The 17,621-nt window shown below is 42.6% G+C and overlaps 1 protein-coding gene across 1 annotated transcript in view; it reads right to left on the bottom strand.

Annotated features, from left to right (window-relative positions):
* The window catches only part of MBOAT1 (membrane bound glycerophospholipid O-acyltransferase 1), a gene marked incomplete at its 3' end in the record, with an annotated part of 103,309 nt that overhangs the window by 36,031 nt on the left and 49,657 nt on the right, over window positions 1-17,621 (bottom strand). The window contains exons 2-4 of the mRNA XM_084228023.1: window positions 9,447-9,592; window positions 8,321-8,398; window positions 4,157-4,252 (exon numbers count right to left, since the gene is read on the bottom strand). Of these exons, the coding sequence (XP_084084149.1) occupies window positions 4,157-4,252; window positions 8,321-8,398; window positions 9,447-9,592 (320 nt within the window). The remainder of the gene's footprint in view (window positions 1-4,156; window positions 4,253-8,320; window positions 8,399-9,446; window positions 9,593-17,621) is intronic.

Below are 17,621 nucleotides of genomic sequence, written 5' to 3'. Positions count from 1 at the left end.
CATGATGGGAGAGCAATTACCGCCTGAATCTGGCCTAGCCTGAAAAAAGGAAAAGCTTCTTTTTGCTACTTCCCTAAGAAGAAAACTCAATTTGCAGCCTTCTGTGGGGAAAAAAAAGAAACAAAAAACAACTTAGCTCGCTATCTCAAACTTAAAAGGAATCAAGTACCAACTTTATTATAAGCTATTATTGAGCTTCCCCAGGAGAACAGCAAATGTTCTAGTATCTTCAACAGCCCACATTCACAAAGAAAATACAGGCTATTCACCACTACATGTACTGATACAAAATGTATTAGCAGCATCAATAACAATATATCTTGGTGGAACACCAGTCCCAACCCATGAAAATGTGGTTCCTTTCAGAATGATAAATAAAATTTCAAGCTCCAGAATCAAGTACGTGTGTTTCCCAAAATTAAAAGCATATATATGTTGCTTGACACAAACACTAATTTAATACAATCCCACTTAATTCCAGTTTGTGACCCAACTCTAAAAATGCAGCCAGCAGGCTAAGCACTCAGGTTTTCTCACATGCATGCTTCAAAGAGTACCTACCAAGTCAGGCTGCTTTAAAACACCAGATTCAACCTCAACAGTATCTTATCCCTCAACAAAATCCTATATAATTCAATTTCAGTTTGGTGAATACTTCTCCTTTTATGTTAACTGACATTACCAAGAAGATGGATTTATGACAAGCAAGCCACAGTGCATTTATTTTAGCAGGAAAAAAATAATGACACTTAATAATGCCCTATAATTAATAAAGGAAAAACTGTGACTGTCACTTGCCCAGACACATTAAATCTCTCGAGATTACATTAAATCTCTTGAGATGGGAGATTATCAGGGAGGACTTTAAACACAAACTTGAGTATCCTTATTTAGAGTAGGGAGATTTGCATACATCACCAGGGGATTAATATCCCAAATACATAAAGAACACATAAAACTCAACAATGAAAGTCAAACAATCCAATTAAAAAATGACAAAGGGCCTTCCCAGTGGCGCAGCAGGTTGAGCGCAGCGCTATGAAGCTGTCCTCAGCCTCTGCAGCGCCAGTTCGATCCCGGCTGGCCAGCAAGAATCCCATATGGCACAGCAGACCTCTCCTGTCATGCCCACTGCTCTCCTCAGCAGTGTATTTCCTCAGTCTGCCTGCTCTGTTCCCCGCTCTGTCTCCGGTGAATCCTCTCACCCTCCTGCGCATCTGGCCTGTACCCCAGCTCTTTTATCTATAAAAAAATCTTTTAAAAAAATTAAAAATAAATAAAAAATGACAGAGGCTCTGAATAGACTGTTCTCCAGAGAAGGCACACAGATGGTGGTAAGCAAATGAAAATACATTTATCACCCCCAACTATTAGGGAAATGCAAATCAAGAAAAACTATCACCTGACACCTACGAGGATGGCTATTATCCAAAAGACAAGGAATGACAAGTACTGAGAGTATGTGGAGGAAAGGGAACCTTTGTCACTGTTGGTGGGAATGTAAATTGGTGCCACCATTATGGAAAACAGTATGAAGTTCCTCAAAATATTAAAGCTAGAAATTCCATACAGTCTAAATATCCTGCTCTGGGTATTTCCTCAAAGAATATAAAAGCACTAATTCAAAGAGCTATGTGCACCTTCATTTTCACTGCAGCCAAGAACTGGAAACAACCTAAGTGCCCAAAGACAGATGGTTGGCTAGAGAGGATGTGGTATATATATGCAATGGAATACTACTCAACTATAAAAAATGATGAAATCCTGCCATTTTCAACAACATGGATGGACCTAAAGGGTATAAATCAAGTGCAAAAGACAAATTTTGTATGATTTCCCTCAGGAAATCACATGGCGCGCAGACCTCTCCTGCCGCCTGCAGTGTATTTCGTCAGTCTGCCTGTTCTGTTCCCCACTCTGGCTCTGGTGAATCCTCTCACCCTCCCGCGCTTCTGACTGTACCCAGTGCTTCTATAAATAAATAAATCTCAAAAAAAAAAAGAGGTTACAACTCACAGCTCACATCTGCAGAGGCTGCGGACAGCTTCACAGTGTGGTGCTCAACAGCCTGCACCACCAGGGAGGCCCTTCTCAGGTTATTTTTTTTTTTAAGATTTTCATTTATTTATTTATACAAGCACTGGGTACAGTCAGAAGTGGGGGAGGGTGAGAAAATTCACCAGAGCCAGAGCAGGGAGCAGAACAGGCAGACTGACAAAATACACTGCTGAAGGAAGCAGTAGGAGAGACAGGAGAGGTCTGCACACCATGTGGGACCCTCGCTCAGCAGCCGGGGATCAAACTGGTGCTGCAGAGGCTGCAGGCAGCTTTGCAACCCAGCGCTCAAATGCTGCACCACTGGGGAGGCCCAGAGTTGTAACCTCTTTATGTCATTGCTCCTTCTCCAATAACTCATCGGATGATGACCTCAGACTGATGCAGAAATGGAAACAAAATCCTAGGACAGTAACATGGACGATACTTAGTGTGATCCACGGGCTAATATCCATTCCTCAAGGTCCACAGGAAGTTGTTCCTGGATGAACATCAACCAGACATAGAATTTTCAATGACCCTTCAATCTTCATCAAGGGACCGATCAGGAGACTGGAGGCCCACAGGTTAAGACCACACTGACAACAATGGAAAGCTGTAAATGAAGCTACCATATGATCCAGTGATTTCACTCCTAAGAAATCTACCACAGGATGCAAAAACACTGATTCAAAAGGAAAACTGCCCTCCTATGTTTACTGCAGCACTGTTTACAATAGCTAAGATATGGAGACAACCTAAATGCCCCAAAACAGATCAGTGGATCAAGAAGATGTGGGATATATACACAATGGAATACTACTCAGCAATCAAAAAAGATAAACTCATGCCATTTGCAGCAAATGGATGGAGCTAGAAGGGATTATGCTATGCAAAATAAGTCAGAAGGAAAAAGATAAATATTGGATGGCTGAACTTATATTCATAATATAGACAACTCAAACAAAGGGCCAGAAAAAAGACAAAACTTACAGGCTGACCATAGATTGAGGCATCCAGAGAGGGGGAGGAGGCAGGAGAGAGGTCAAAACAGGGGAGGGAAGGGCACAAGGGACAGTGGTGACAGACTGCAGGTGTGATAGTGGTGGGAGATGTAAGGGAATACCCCGAAGGGAGAAATCAAATACTGTACAAAAATGATAATAAATAATAAATAATTATAAGTAAATAATACTGTACAAAAATAATAATAAAAGACCATCGTGACATACAAAAGACTTAAAACTAGATCAGACACCCGAGCATTGCTTTTTCAGTTGCTGGAAGTCTGGGTCATCTGGGGGAGGGGCCAGGACAGCAGCTATTTGGCCAGTATTGGAAGAATTTCTGTACTATTATCAATTAATTAATTTTAATTTTATAAATTAATTTTATTGAATTAATTCATTCATGGATTTTATTATTAATAAAAGGTAAATACCAAATATGGGTTAAGGGTACTAGAATAGAAGTAAGCAAATTTTTTCAGTAACAGCACAAGATGGTCAATATTTTAGGCTTTGCAGGTCATAAGGTTCGGGTTACAATTACTTAATTCTACCATCAGAGTAAAAAGCAATCCAACACAGGGCCTCCCTGGTGGCGCAGGCGGTTGAGCACCGCACTGTGAAGCTGTCCGCAGCCTCTGCAGCGCGGGTTCGATCCCTGCCTGCTGGTGAGAATCCCACATAGCGAAGTAGACCTCTCCTGCCGCACCTGCTATTCCCCTCAGCAGTGTATTTCATCAGTCTGCCTGTTCTGTTCCCTGCTCTGTCGCCAGTGAATCCTCTCATCCTCCCACGCCTCTGGCCTGTACCCTAGTTCTTGTATAAAATAAATAAATCTTAAAAAAAAAAGCAATACAACACAATCCATAAATGAAAAGGTGCACCATTGGATCCCAAAGTATACCTGTCTACAAAAAACAGGTGGCAGGACAGATAGGGTGGCTGTACTTGGCCCAACAGAGCAATCAAATCTTTAACCTCAACCTCATTAGCGGTCTTTCCAACTGCTTTCATCAGTCACTGGTGATTCTCAGATGCACATATTATCTCTACACACCCCAAGAGACTGAGTTCAACTCAGCAGTCAGCCTCCCTCCCCCCATGAAGATACTCACCCAGAAAAATCTGTAGTGAGAATTCCATAGTGGAAGATGTATATCCGACTGATGTGGCACATCGTAAGGTATCCTATTGCTACAAAAAAGGAGTATCTGAAACCACAAAGACAGAAGATCAGATTATTATGCATGACAATAATGGTCTGAAGCAATTTTCTCTTCCTCACCCTCACCCCCATAGACAATTGGCCACAAAGTCCTATATGGTCTAACCGTACCCCAGTCCATCCTGTTCTCACCTTCCCTCACACTGCTCTGAATTCTTGCCTTTTCTCACCTGGTACCCCAAAGTGGGTCTCGACCTTGACAGCAGAATGGAATTACCTGGGAGTTTCACACTCCAGGTATCTGCGTCCCACCTTCAGATATGCTGGTTTAACTGGTAGATGGCGCAGCGGGCAGTAAAATTCCAAATTGCAGTCAGTGCTGGGAGCCACTGACCTATAAGGTCTTGCCTCAGATTCTCCTCTTCTCAAGCCATTATGTTTAAACACTGAGTTTTGTAAAATGCAAATAATCACCATATTGCTGGCCATTCCCTTCTTTGAAATACTTTGTTCTCTTGGCTTCCATTTGTTTTGTTTTCTTCCCACCTCTCTGGCTAATTCTTCCAAGGCTCTTGCTCGACTTCTCTTTCCCTACCTGGTCCTTAGGTTATTTGCCTTTCTGGTGCTCTGGTCAGGATGCTTCCTGTCCAACTTGGGGCTTCAACTCCCACCTCCCAGCCTCCTGACCATTCATCAATACTTAAGCCAGCAAAATACACACACACACACACACACACACACCTCCCCTCTGGCTCTGGTGAATTCTCTCACCCTCCTGCGCTTCTGACTGTACTCAGTGCTTGTATAAATAAATAAATAAATAAATAAATAAACAAATAAATAAATAAATAAATAAGTCTTTTTAAAAAAAGATACATTGTGATGATCTCATTAACTACTACTTCCCCTACTAGACTGGAGCTCCAGAAATGCAAGGATGGTCATGTGTGTCAACTAAATAGATGCTACTTATCTTAAAAGTCTCCAATTGCTCCCACTATCTAGAAATGATTGAAATTCACATTCATGAAGACTAGATTAACTTAAGAACTAAGAAGGCAGAGATAATAAAAATTCATTTGGCAGCAAGGGAGAACTGGATGATGAGCTTAAAGAAGTTCTGGAACCAAAGCATCATGTAACTTTACATTCTCTTTACCATTCTTTGCAAACAAATATGATACTAAACCAAAAAAGATTCTTCCAGAATTTGGGTTCATCCTTAACCCTTTCCAAATCAAGAAGATGGTAAGCAAAGCAAAGACACCAACTCCTTAACAGCCAAAGCAGAAGGAGAATGGAGCTGGGCCTTTTGCTTCCAGTACCTGTCCCCTGTCTCCAACCAGGAGGGTCAAGGCAGAAGCACAAAATCAACTCAAAAGACAGATTGTTCCACGGCCCTTTCAAAAACAGCCCTTCCTGCTACTTACTCTTTCTCCTCAACAAGAGCTAGATTCACAAAAGCCAGTCCAATTTATAACAGTAAGGCAATGTGTTCGTGCCCTGGACAAGTCTAAAAAATGTCAGGAATCCAGGAGTGGTAGAGTGAGCAAGCATTCTGGAGACAGACCAACAACCCAAGTTCAAATCCTAGTAATGACCAAAGTAATCTATGGTGGGAAACATCTAGATCTGTGGCTCTTTTAAAAAGGAGGGGTGTGGCAGAGATTAGGGCAAGAATGATGCTAATGTTCCCGTATTGACACAGGTTGTGGGAACTTGGGTGTGTTTACTTGGTGAAAATTCACTGAATCTTTACCTCTTTGAACTTTGATTTCCTCATCGCAGGAAAAAAAAAAAAACAACTATATCCCATAGATTTGTCCTAGAAAGAATATACTTGCAAGTGAAAGAGTTGTATCTGCAATGCTAAGAAATAATTTATGTATTAAAAATAATGAAATATATTAAAGAGCGCTTAGCCTAGGACTTGCCACAATGTAGAAATTCTAAAACCAGTCACCACAACACCAATCTCTCCTTCTGTCCCAGGAGATACAAACTATATTTTGCCTCAATTGATTCCCATATGATCATGAATGTCTGTGACAACACAGTGGCTTGGGAAGACATGATTTGTCAAGAACTCTCTAGACGAATCTTGAATAACAACCACCAATCCAGCAGCAGGTTAGTTCTACATGGCAGTAAATACTGATCTCTCCTCTTCTCACGTTTTCATAACAGGCTCAGGACAGGGGAGGAGAGAGTAATTCACAAAGAATTCACCAAGAACCATGAAAGTGTGGCTTTGAAGAGAACTACCACAGAACCCCTACCTTGCAGAAGTGAGAAATCTGATATCCAGAGATCAGTGGGTGATTTGTCCAAACTCCATCCCGGAAGGAGCCAGGTTCCCTAACTCTCATATAAGCTGCATCAATAGGAGCAATTTCCACCCACCAGGAACTGTGAACCACTCCAGTCTTCTGCAGAATTGGCGGCCACGCAGCCAAGAAAGAGGGAAGAACTTCTGGCATCTTTTTTTGGTCTCATGACAGAGCTCTCTGCTACCACAATATTATTGCGGTGAAACAGTCACAGCCTGTCTGTAAACGGCTCGGCTCTGCCAGAACTGGAGCATTCCATTCCTGGCTAGAAACTAAGAGAGAGCCTGGGCCAGGCACCAAGTAAGTGTGCATGTAAGTTCTTGACCCCCTGAAAAATGGACCGCACCCCATCAGCCACCATGGGGAAAGCTGATAAATGACAATGTATAATGAACTTGGAAATGTGCTGGAGAAGAGCTGTGGCAACATTTTTATTAATCATGTGATGGCATCCAAAATCAAATTTAGGAAAAGCCAGGCATGTCCACCCCTCACTAAAAAAAAAGCATGTTGTCATAATAATAAGTTTTTCCAAAAACCATTCTTTCCAAGTTAGAAATACGGATTTCCTATTTCCCTTCTGAAGGGAGAACATGATCTCCTTCAAGGAGGGCACTTAGAAGAGAGGTGATGCGAGTTCAAATTTTCAGAGCCCAGCTGGCTACTAAGTTGGATGACTATAACATTTAAAAGCATGCAAAAATATTTTTCCCTTGAAAACCAGAAACTTATTTTAAGGAATTACAAGACGATCCACTGAAAAGTGCATTTTCAGTGGTTTTTAAAAAGGGAACTATTGTGCTAATAATCTAATCAAAAAGCTTTCTGAAGCCGAAATAAGACATGTATTTTTCCAGAGAAGTCATCAGAAGTCATAAAAGCATCATGTCTTTCCAAAGACATTCAGTGATTTGTTCCATAAATATTTATTGAGACTTTACTTGTGCCAGGTATTGTTCTAAGCTCTAAGGATACAATAGTCAACAAAAGAGAAAAGGCTTTGTTTTCATAGGACTTACATCCCAGTGTTACTGAAAGACAGAATTAATACTGAAGTTTTTGAAAGACCATGAGAAACAGACAATGCAAAAACAGATACCCGAGGTATCATTACTGATCATCCAAGCATATAGCCTCCAAGACAGAATGAAATTACTTCTATACTCTGCAGTCAAAATATCAGAGTAAGCATATTTTTTCTTGAACAGCTTTATTATACATATTTAAAATACACTAAGTTTGGACATACGTACCCATCCAGAAAATCAGAGCCAAATTCAAGATCACAGACATAGCCATCACCCCACCCAAGTTTGCTCATGCCTCTTTATGATCCCCTTCATATCTCTCTGCATCAACTCACCCCAGGTAATCTCTGATCTGGTCCATGACTACAGATTAGTTTGCATGTTTGGGAACAGAACTTGTGTGGCTTCCTTCACTCAACATACTTACTTACTCTGAGATTCATCATCTCACTGTGTGTATCAACTGTTCATTCCTTTTCATTGCTAAGTAGTATTTCACTCTAATGAGCATTTGGCAGAGAGAGCTGCCAATTCCGACACTTTTTCAGTGCAGGCCCAATTTGCAACCCACCATTTTCATAAGGCCTTCTCTTTAGACTCACAGCCTGTAAGGCTCTCCCCAGCCCACCTTTTGATAGCCTAGAGAGCTTAGGGTAGGCCACCTGTGGCAAATGGAGAAGGTACCCTTTTATCCTGGAAATACATTTCAAAGATTGTGAAAAATCTCATCTTGTCTTGTTCATCTTGGGGTCTTACCTATGAATAGTGGATACACTTGCGGTGACCAGGACTCCGTAGCACATTAACACCAGCACAAAGAGATGTATGGAGTACCTTTAAGACAGCACGGAGGAAGGAGCAAATTGAGCATATTTCAAATTAACAAACCTATTGGCCACCCACTCCAGTATTCCACCTTCACCCCCTCCAAAAAGCAAGTGATTCATCAGCTTAAGTTTAAATAGGAGAAAAAAAAATCAAGTATGTTTGTTCTTTGTAATTAAGATCCTATATCCTGATATGATACTAGGAAGTCCTGATGCAGTCTGCCAATTGCAGTGCTGGTAATGTCAGGAATCTCACACTTGAGATTGAATGGAATGCTCACACTTTTTTCCACAATTGAGAGTCTAGAAGAAATGTGTTCTTTCCTCAAAACTTTTTTTTTCTTTTTTTAAATTTTAAAGTAACAGAACCAAATTGAGCTTTCCAGACACCAAGACATCTACTCAGCAGCTAATTCAAAATACCTATCATCCCTTCTCAAATTTCTGTTGAACCAGGTAAAGCAGTGTGCTGAGTACCCTGAGCAAATCCACAAATACTCCAACATTCAAGAAAGGTTGGTTCCTAAAACTTCTTCCCCAAGAAGTGCCTCTCCCAGCATGTTTGCCCAACTTATCTAGGACAGTTTAATCTACAAGCTTTCTCTGTTAGAGAATGACTCAAACGTGCTAAGACCTACACTAAAGTGATTATTCTACTCTAAGTGCAGGACTAAGACTCATGTTTAGCAAGAATTGCTAACGCAAGAACACCAATTCAGTGCAAGAAAAAAGCCAGTATCTACAACAGTTAGGAAAGGTTCCTCCTTGAGAAAATTAACCTTCGAACATTCCATTTATATAACTCAGGCGGAGATAGGTAGGTGGAGATCGGTAGGCATCTAATTTTAAACATTAAGTCACCACATTGACTTCTAAAGGAGTCAGGTTACCGATTTCTGGTTCTGACAGTAATGGAGCTTCCTGTGACGTTCCCATTATTTTGCAATAGTAGAAGATACCATGCATAATCTTTCCTTCATGCCTGGAAAACGCCAAAAATATTGCCAGAACATACTCGAATGACAAATCTTATAAATGATGAGGCTTGTACTCACCAGCCAAAACAAAAGATGACAAAGTAGATGCCAAAAATGGTAGCAAAAGCATGGCGAACATCAGGACTGGTTTTAGCAGGGTTTAAGTAAAGGCGAAACCAGAACGCAGCAAACAGAGCAAACACCTGGCATGCCACAAAATTCACCTATGGGGGGAAAAAGAAAAGAAAACTTTTACTGTTCTGCCTGTGTGTGAATGTTCTCTACTATCTTCAGTTTCCATATGCAGGTGCATCTCAAACTTGGGTTTGGTTTTTTCTCAGTTGAGTGTTTGGAAGTGATATGAAAAGACAGCAGTAACTTCACCTGGTACAGCAATGAGAAACCCAACAGTTTCTTTTCCGACCCTTTAAAACTAGCCAAGTTTGCTTTCCAACCTTCAAATGAGAGACTCTATTTTTTTTTAAAGATTTATTTATTTATGCATGCAAGAGCTGGGGTGTAGGCCAAAGGAGCGGGGGTAGGGGAGATGTAGGGGGATAAGAGGATTCACCAAAGATAGAGTGGGGAGCAAAGCAGACAGATTGACTGAAATACACTGCTGAGGGGATGAGAGAGCAAGACAGGAGAGGTCTGCTGAGCCATGTGTGTTAGCTTCCTGGCCAGGGATAGAACTTGTGCTGAAGTGGCTGCGGATAGCTTCACAGGCAGTGTCTTAACCCCTTGAGTCACCAGGGAGGCCCCAAATGGGAGACTTTTAATGTAAAGGACCAGAAATAACTGCATGGTCAGTTTATTGGGCCTCCTTCCACCACCCAGTACAATCACAAGATAAAGATGATGTTTTTTTAAGAGGCACAAATGCACCAAATCCAGTTCTGCGAAGTTGAGTTCCCTGTTTGCTAGCAAGAAATCAAATGCCTCTCCAAAGTAATCATCAGATGTGCTCACTCTAATTTTCTCATTTTAAATTAACCCCACATCAGCAAGAGCAGCGCTCAAATCCAAGGTGTGACTCTAATAATCCACAAAAATGAAACCACCAACATTAAACTTTCAAATATTGCCAAAAAGAGCAAACATTCTGATAAATTCTTGGGGATCATTTTCTCAAGAATATTTTGCCTGAAAGAAACATAAAAGTAATCCCTGACACTCACAGAGATCAGCTAATTTAAACAAAACCAAAATATAGTAAGTGGTTTCAAGATTAGTAACATTGAAAAGCAATTTAAACTGAGTGTTCAGAATGAAAACTTCAACATAAACTCACCTTTAGAAGGCAGCTGACTACAAAGGGATCAAGGCTATAAATATTGGAATAAACCCTCAACTTCAGCCTCAGCTTCTCCAGAGTTTTGTTACAAAAACCTACGGTTGGTGACATTTCATTAGGGCTGTGCTGAAGAGGAGAGCTGGAGGGGGCAGCCCAGCTCCACTGGGCTCATTTTATTTTCCCCGTAAAAGCTAAGACTACTTTGAACCACTAATAATTTATAGGTTCAGGGAATTTATTTTTTAACTGTGCAGAGTTCCTTCTGTTTGGAGATCTTTCCAAAGCCTATTCCCAAAATGGTCATCCTATAAAACACAAAAGAAAGTGTACTGGGATCCTGTCCCGCATAGGTGGTCCTACCTTTTTATCGTCTAAATGCACAACCAGCAGCTACACATGCAGACACATGAACAAAATAAAGAGCAAACTAACCATTATTTTATTTTATTTTTATATTCCCCATACAATTGCAACCCCCTTATTTTGACCCCAAGCCCTCCTTCTCCCCGCCCCCCATACTGTGTCTCTGGTTCATAGTTGTTTGTTGATATCGATTTTTTCTTTCTTATAGTTATTCTTTTTCCTGGTCCCTTATTTAAGTTTTCTAGATTCCTGCTATGAGTGAGACCATCCGGTATTTTTCTTTTTCTTTCTGGCTTATTTCGCTGAGCATGATCCCTTCCAGCGCCATCCATGTTGCTGCAAATTGCATGTGTTTATCTTTTTTGAATGCTGAGTAATAGTCCATGGTGTATATGGACCACATCTTCTTGATCCAGTCCTCTATTTTTGGGCTTTTGGGTTGTTTCCAAAGCTTAGCTATTGTAAACAGTGCTGCTATAAACATAGGGGTGCAGGTGCTCTTTGGAATTGATGTTTCTGTGTCCTTTGGGTAAATACCTAGGAGTAGAATTGCTGGATCATATGGAAGCTCTATCTTTAGTAGGTTGAGGAATCTCCACACAGCTTTCGATAGTTAACCATCTTTTTTTAAATAAAGATTTATTTATTTCTGCATACAAGAGCTGGGTTGTAGGCCAAAGGAGTGGGGTGGAGTGGGGTGAGAGGATTCACCAGAGACAGAGCAGGGAACAGAACAGGCAGACTGACTGAAATACACTGCTGAAGGGAGCAGCAGGTGAGACAGGAGAGGTCTGCCACACCATGTGGGTAGTTACCTAGTGGGAGATTGAACTCGTGCTGGAGAGGCTGCAGACAGCTTCATAGGTTGCATCTTAACCCCTTGTGCCACCAAGGAGGACTGAAAAGTAACCATCTTAAGCAAAGTTCAAAATGTGAAGGAACTGGTAACTGGAAAGGAAAAAGTAAGGCTCATCTGTAGGTGACCAATCACACATTCTCTCATTCTCTCGGCCCAGGAACTAGGACACAGCACAGTGGAAGGTATGGACACAGGCGAATGACCACAGGGAGATCTGCCCCATCCTTTCTGATGGAGCCAAATTTATTGGGTACTCCCCTGCTCCCTAAGCCCCCAACCCCCCTGTATATGAGGAATGATTCTGAGGATACAGCTGTGCTCTCTGGACCGTTACCCAGAAACCTGTTAGAAAGGCAAAATCTCAGGTCCCGTCCACAAGTCTGATATGAGACATCCCCAGGGTGGACCCCACAAGGTTATGGTTTACCAGCCTCCCTCCCCAAGTTTGAGGACTACTAGGATGGAGATAAAGGCAGGTAGGACCTTATCTTCAGGAGCTTATCTAACCTGGGAGAAACATAAACACCCTACAAGGAATTGTCAAGTAAGATTCACTTATTACATTACATGCCCTCTGGAGCCAAATGACGAGAACTTTCATTCGTCAAGTGGGATGAGGCTCAGATGGACAATCGAGAAAAGAGAAGGAAAGATAAAAATTGAGGGACATTAAGAACATCCCAAAGTACTGCTGCGTGGGTGCCATTCCGATATAATTGGCCTGCTGTCAAGACTGCAGTGTTGGAATCAGGTGATTCTAATTTGCAGACAAGCGAGAACTAACTTAGAAAAGTACAGAGAGACCGACACAGGCACCCACGACCAACTGGATCACCAGCCCCAAGTCCACTGAGCTGGGCTGGTCCTCATCAAGATGCCCCCAAATCTACCTCCAAGGAAGAGGGCCGCACCTTGGGGAAACCACATCTGATCTTTCTAGCGCAGGGAATGAAAGGAGGGAGAGGGAGCGCTCACACAGCCATTGAAGTAATCGGCCACTTTTGACCATAATATAAAGTGTAGCTGAATGAATGTCCCACTTCTGACACAGATTTCAGCTGGGTGAGTAATTCCGTAAATATTTACTGGTTGATTCCACAGGCCAGATATTGGGGACAGAGAGCAAGACACTGACATACACTCAGGTCGAGACTAAATGTGATCAGGATAGCAACCCCCCACTATTTTTTGCCAAATACATGCTTTGCAAGAACTGGTTTCTGGGCCTCCCTGGTGGCACAGCAGGTTGAGCGCAGCACTGTGAAGCTGTCCACAGCCTCTGCAGCATGGGTTCGATTCTCAGCCAGCCAGGGAGATACCCACATGGCGTGGCAGACCTATTCTGTCTCGCCCGCTGCTCCCCTCAGCAGTGCTTTCAGTCCGTCTGCCTGTTCTGCTCCCCACTCTGTCTCTGGTGAATTCTCTCACCTTCCCATGCCTCTGGCCTATGCCCCAGCTTTTGTATAAATAAAATAAATATTCAAGGAAAAAAAAAAAAGAACTGGTTTCTGTGTCTTCTCTGGCCCTACGAGTCTCTGATTCTACATCTAACCAGATTCCTTTCCCTTATCTGCTAATAGTAAATGCTGAAAATCAGACTTTGTAAGGAATTAAGTTTCCCTGTGCACACAAACACAACCCACTCCACCAGCTCTTCCCAGGAGTGAGTCATGATGGTGCACTGTATGTTCCATGAAAAACTGTTCCAAGGAAAAAGTGGTAACCAAAAAAAACAACAAAAAACACAGTGCCTCTTAGGCCCAGAGAGTTCCAGCACAATTGCTCTTCAATTACCAGATGTACAATTTAAAAGGTACTGGCAGGACCACAATGAAACACCACTTCATACCCATTAGGATCGCTATTATAAATAAAAAACACACACACACACACACACAAAATAATAAGTGTTGGCAAGGAGGTGGAGAATTTAGAATCTTGCATACTGTTGGTGGGAATAGCAAATGGTGGCGCCAGTAGGCAAACAGTTCCACAGTTCCTCAAGAAAATTACAATGTAATTGCTAAAGTTCAATTTTGCAAGATGAAAACTGTTCTAGACAGTGGGGTTGGTTGCACAATGAATGAGAATGTACTTAGTAGCTGAACTGGAGGCTTGCATGTGGCTAAACAGTAAGTTTTACGATATACAGATTTTTACCACATTTTTAAAAAGGCATAGGATAGAGGATGATACAAATTTCCTTGTCCTTGCTAACTCACATCAACACTAGTAGCTGGTAGGAATTATGATCATCTCTCTGCCCATGAGCAGCGAGCTGCCATGACAACAAATCATATAGGAAGAAGATTAGATCTTTGCTCCTTTCTTCTAAAGGGCCAACAAAACCAGAGGCATCATCTTGAAGAAACAATCCTGAAATAGGGTGATTGGATGTATGAGATCTGCTTCCAGATCATCTTGAGGAGACGGGGAACAAGAAGTATAAATAACTCATTTCAAACGTTGATGGTTTATACCCTACCCTGGGGTGGGGGTGTATTTTTGGTTGTCATAACCAGAAAGGGCAGGGGGCGTGTTCTGCAACCATCCAGGCTGGGTAGATTCACTGTTGATTCAGGCAAAGAGAAAGAATCTTGGAGCTTTAGTTCTATCTGACATGCCTTTAATGCTGGAGCTGGGAACTGGGTAAACAGCCTGCAGCAACCGAGCCTCCTAGCCCCTCAAACTCCCCAATGCCAGCCCAGTATTAACAGGTGCATGTGCCCTGTGTTCATACTTCTAAGCGCTTTCTGCAATAATGTATTATCACCTGTGGGTAACGAAACCTGAGGGGGGAACAAACCCGCAGGTGGCGGCCCCAGAGACTGGTGACGGGAAGGCGAGAAAGAGGCTGAGTTGCTCTATTTTCCTTACAGGGTGGAGAGACCAGGGATGCTAAAATAGCAAAGAGCTGCAGGACAGTCTCCAACAACAAAGAATTTTCCAGCCCGAAATGCAATAGTGCTGAGATAAAGGAATCACGATGTAGAGGTTACATATTAGCCATGACTTGAAAATGGCTGAAACTGAGCGCTGGCAACATAACGTTCATTCTAGCAATCTCATCGCCTTTGTGTATATTTTTAATGTGCATGCTGTTCCATTTTTAAAAGGTTTTAAAAATGACACCACTCGGGAAAGCAAATCACGGGCCTGAGATGATAGAGATTTTGAACCCTGGTGATGCCAGCAGTTGAGACTGAGGACTCGTATTCTGTTTCAGAGCAACACCTAAGTTGGTGAGAGGTTACCTAAATAAGCACAGAGACTAGTCAGAACAGTGAAGGGATCATGTCATCCCAAATAAAAAAAGCCACCTTTTAAAAGTGATTGATCTCTCATAAACAGAGCACCAATTGTAACTACAAGAGAAAAATATCTACTTTCCATTACAACCCTGTGGCCAGCAACAGATCCAGGGGTGCCAGAGTCAGCACAGCCCCCCCAACTCACAGGCAGAGCACTTACAGCACCACTACATCTCGGTTCCTGGTCCATGTGATGGAGCTAAGCACAGCGGAGCAGCTTCTCAGGATTGTTCTGAGGATCATAGAATTTAAAAGCTCAGACAGTGGCTGGCACTGCTAAGCACTTGCTATTTTTTTTAAAGATTTATTTATTAATGCATACAAGAACTGGGGTATGGGCCAGAGGTGCAGGGGGTGAGAGGATTCACCAGAGACAGAGTGGGGAACAGAACAGGCAGATTCACCAAAATACACTGCTGAGGGGAGCAGCAGGGAGACAGGAGAGGTCTGCTGCGCCATGTGGGTAGCTCCCTGGCCGGGGATTGAACTCATGCTGCAGAGGCTGCAGACTGCTTCATAGTGTGATGCTTAACCCCTTGCACCACCAGGGAGGCCCAGCACTTGCTATTAATATTACTCCATATCTTCTAAATGAACACTTGCACAAAGTATGCTCAGAATAAACCCAGTGTGTGGCCACTATGGGTAAGCTGCTAAGGAGTGGCTTCCCCAGTCTCCTTCTGGCTGCTGCTGTCTGAGCCCTTTGCCCACCCAACACTCAGTGACCGGAATCTTCCCAGTGATGAGTGAAGAAGCGGCGAAGTAGGCCAGGACACAGACTCAATCTCTGCGTTTCAATCTCTGTCCCAGCTCCTGTGTAGTTTAATAAACCTAAAATGGAGCTCAATCAAAGCAGTCTCCAGAAACTTAGGAATGATCCTTTTGTCTTTTTAATTCCCAAACTGGTCTTCCTGGATCAACAGCTAAGCTGAAGAATTGAAAGTGTGGCATTTCTACCATAATCCTAGAGGGAAGAAAAGCTCTTGGTGATGGAAGGGGCTATTTTCTGCACTCAAAGAGAATTTAGGTAGTGAGCTGAAGGAGGGAATCAGTGAGACAGGATTAGAATTTAGACCTGAGGGCAGAAAGGGGTGTGGGCAAAGGTGCCACATCACAACCCCAGGGGATCCCAGGAGAAGGCTGGAGGAGCAATACAGTTGCCAGCAGAAGAGATGGTTGCCTGGCTCCTCAGAAAGCAGCTGGAGAGGGCCAGCCCTGTGAAGACAGGCAGCTTCGGGGAGGCCAAGATGGCGTCAGGGATGTGGACCTTATAAGGTTCAATGTAGGCCTGAGCGCAGGCACTGGGAACAGCAGAGAGGCCCGAAGAGGCTTTGCTATTGGATTGTGGAGAATTTTGAGCATCACCTGGAGCCAAGGAAGGGGTTGCAGGAGTAGCAGATGACGTAGCAGCAAGAGGCCAAGACAACAGAACACAGGATGGCCTCAGCTTCAGCAGCAGCAATCAAGGCCCCAGTGGCACAGGGTCCAGATGGCCCCACCCAGGTAGCACAGTTCTGCAAACTGAACTCATTCCCTGGTGCAAAGGTAGACAAACCTTTTGAATAACCAGTCTGAGACAGGAAGTGAGTGCCTAGAATTGGCAAGTTAGCTTGAAAACTAAATTTAGTGGGGAGAAATTTAAAAGGTATTATTTTAGCTCTCTGTGGTTATAAATTTTACATATTTTTAAAATTTTATTATATTTACTTATTTTCTTATATCATCGTTTTGTGGCTATAAATTTCAAAGCCGTTATTATTCCCATTATTAGCTACATGCACAAAAAATTTACTTCCATGTGATTTCCAGTATCAAGAATAACACAAAAGTTCAATAATAAGTAAAGTTACTGCTTAATCCATGATGTAACCAAAGGACGCAGCATGCCTTAGAATCCTTTACAAAAGTAGTTTGATAGGGGGTCTCCCTGGTGGCGCAAGTGGTTAAGACGCAGCACTGTGAAGCTGTCCGTAGCCACTGCAGCATGAGCTCAATCCCCCGCCAGGGAGGTGACCCACATGGCACAGCAGACCTCTCCTGCCTCGCCCGCTGCTCCCCTCAGTGTATCTCAGTAGATCTGCCTGTTCTGCTCCCCACTCTGTTCTCTGGTGAATCCTCTCCCCCCAACCCCATCACCTCTGACCTGTACCCCAGTTCTTGTATACATAAATTAATCTTAAAAAAAAAAAGTAGCATGGTTGCATTTGCAGTAAGTCACATTTTTTACAGATTTCTAGAAATATATTCATTGGATGATAGAGAGCTAAGTGTTGAAAAACTGTTGGAGCATTATTTACAAAACAAAATGAAGTAAAAGCTAACTAATGAAAATGCCTCAGGTCAATGAGAAGCGGTAGACTGATTTCTAATATTCCTGCATAGAACATTCACTTTCCCTTGCTCTTGCTGAGAACTTCTTTGTTCCG

The sequence above is a fragment of the Talpa europaea genome, assembly GCF_964194135.1.
Source record: "Talpa europaea genome assembly, chromosome: 2".
In the NCBI taxonomy this organism is placed as follows: Eukaryota; Metazoa; Chordata; class Mammalia; order Eulipotyphla; family Talpidae; genus Talpa; species Talpa europaea.
Note: the sequence above shows the minus strand (reverse complement) of the source record. Positions and strands in the feature narration are given on the sequence as shown.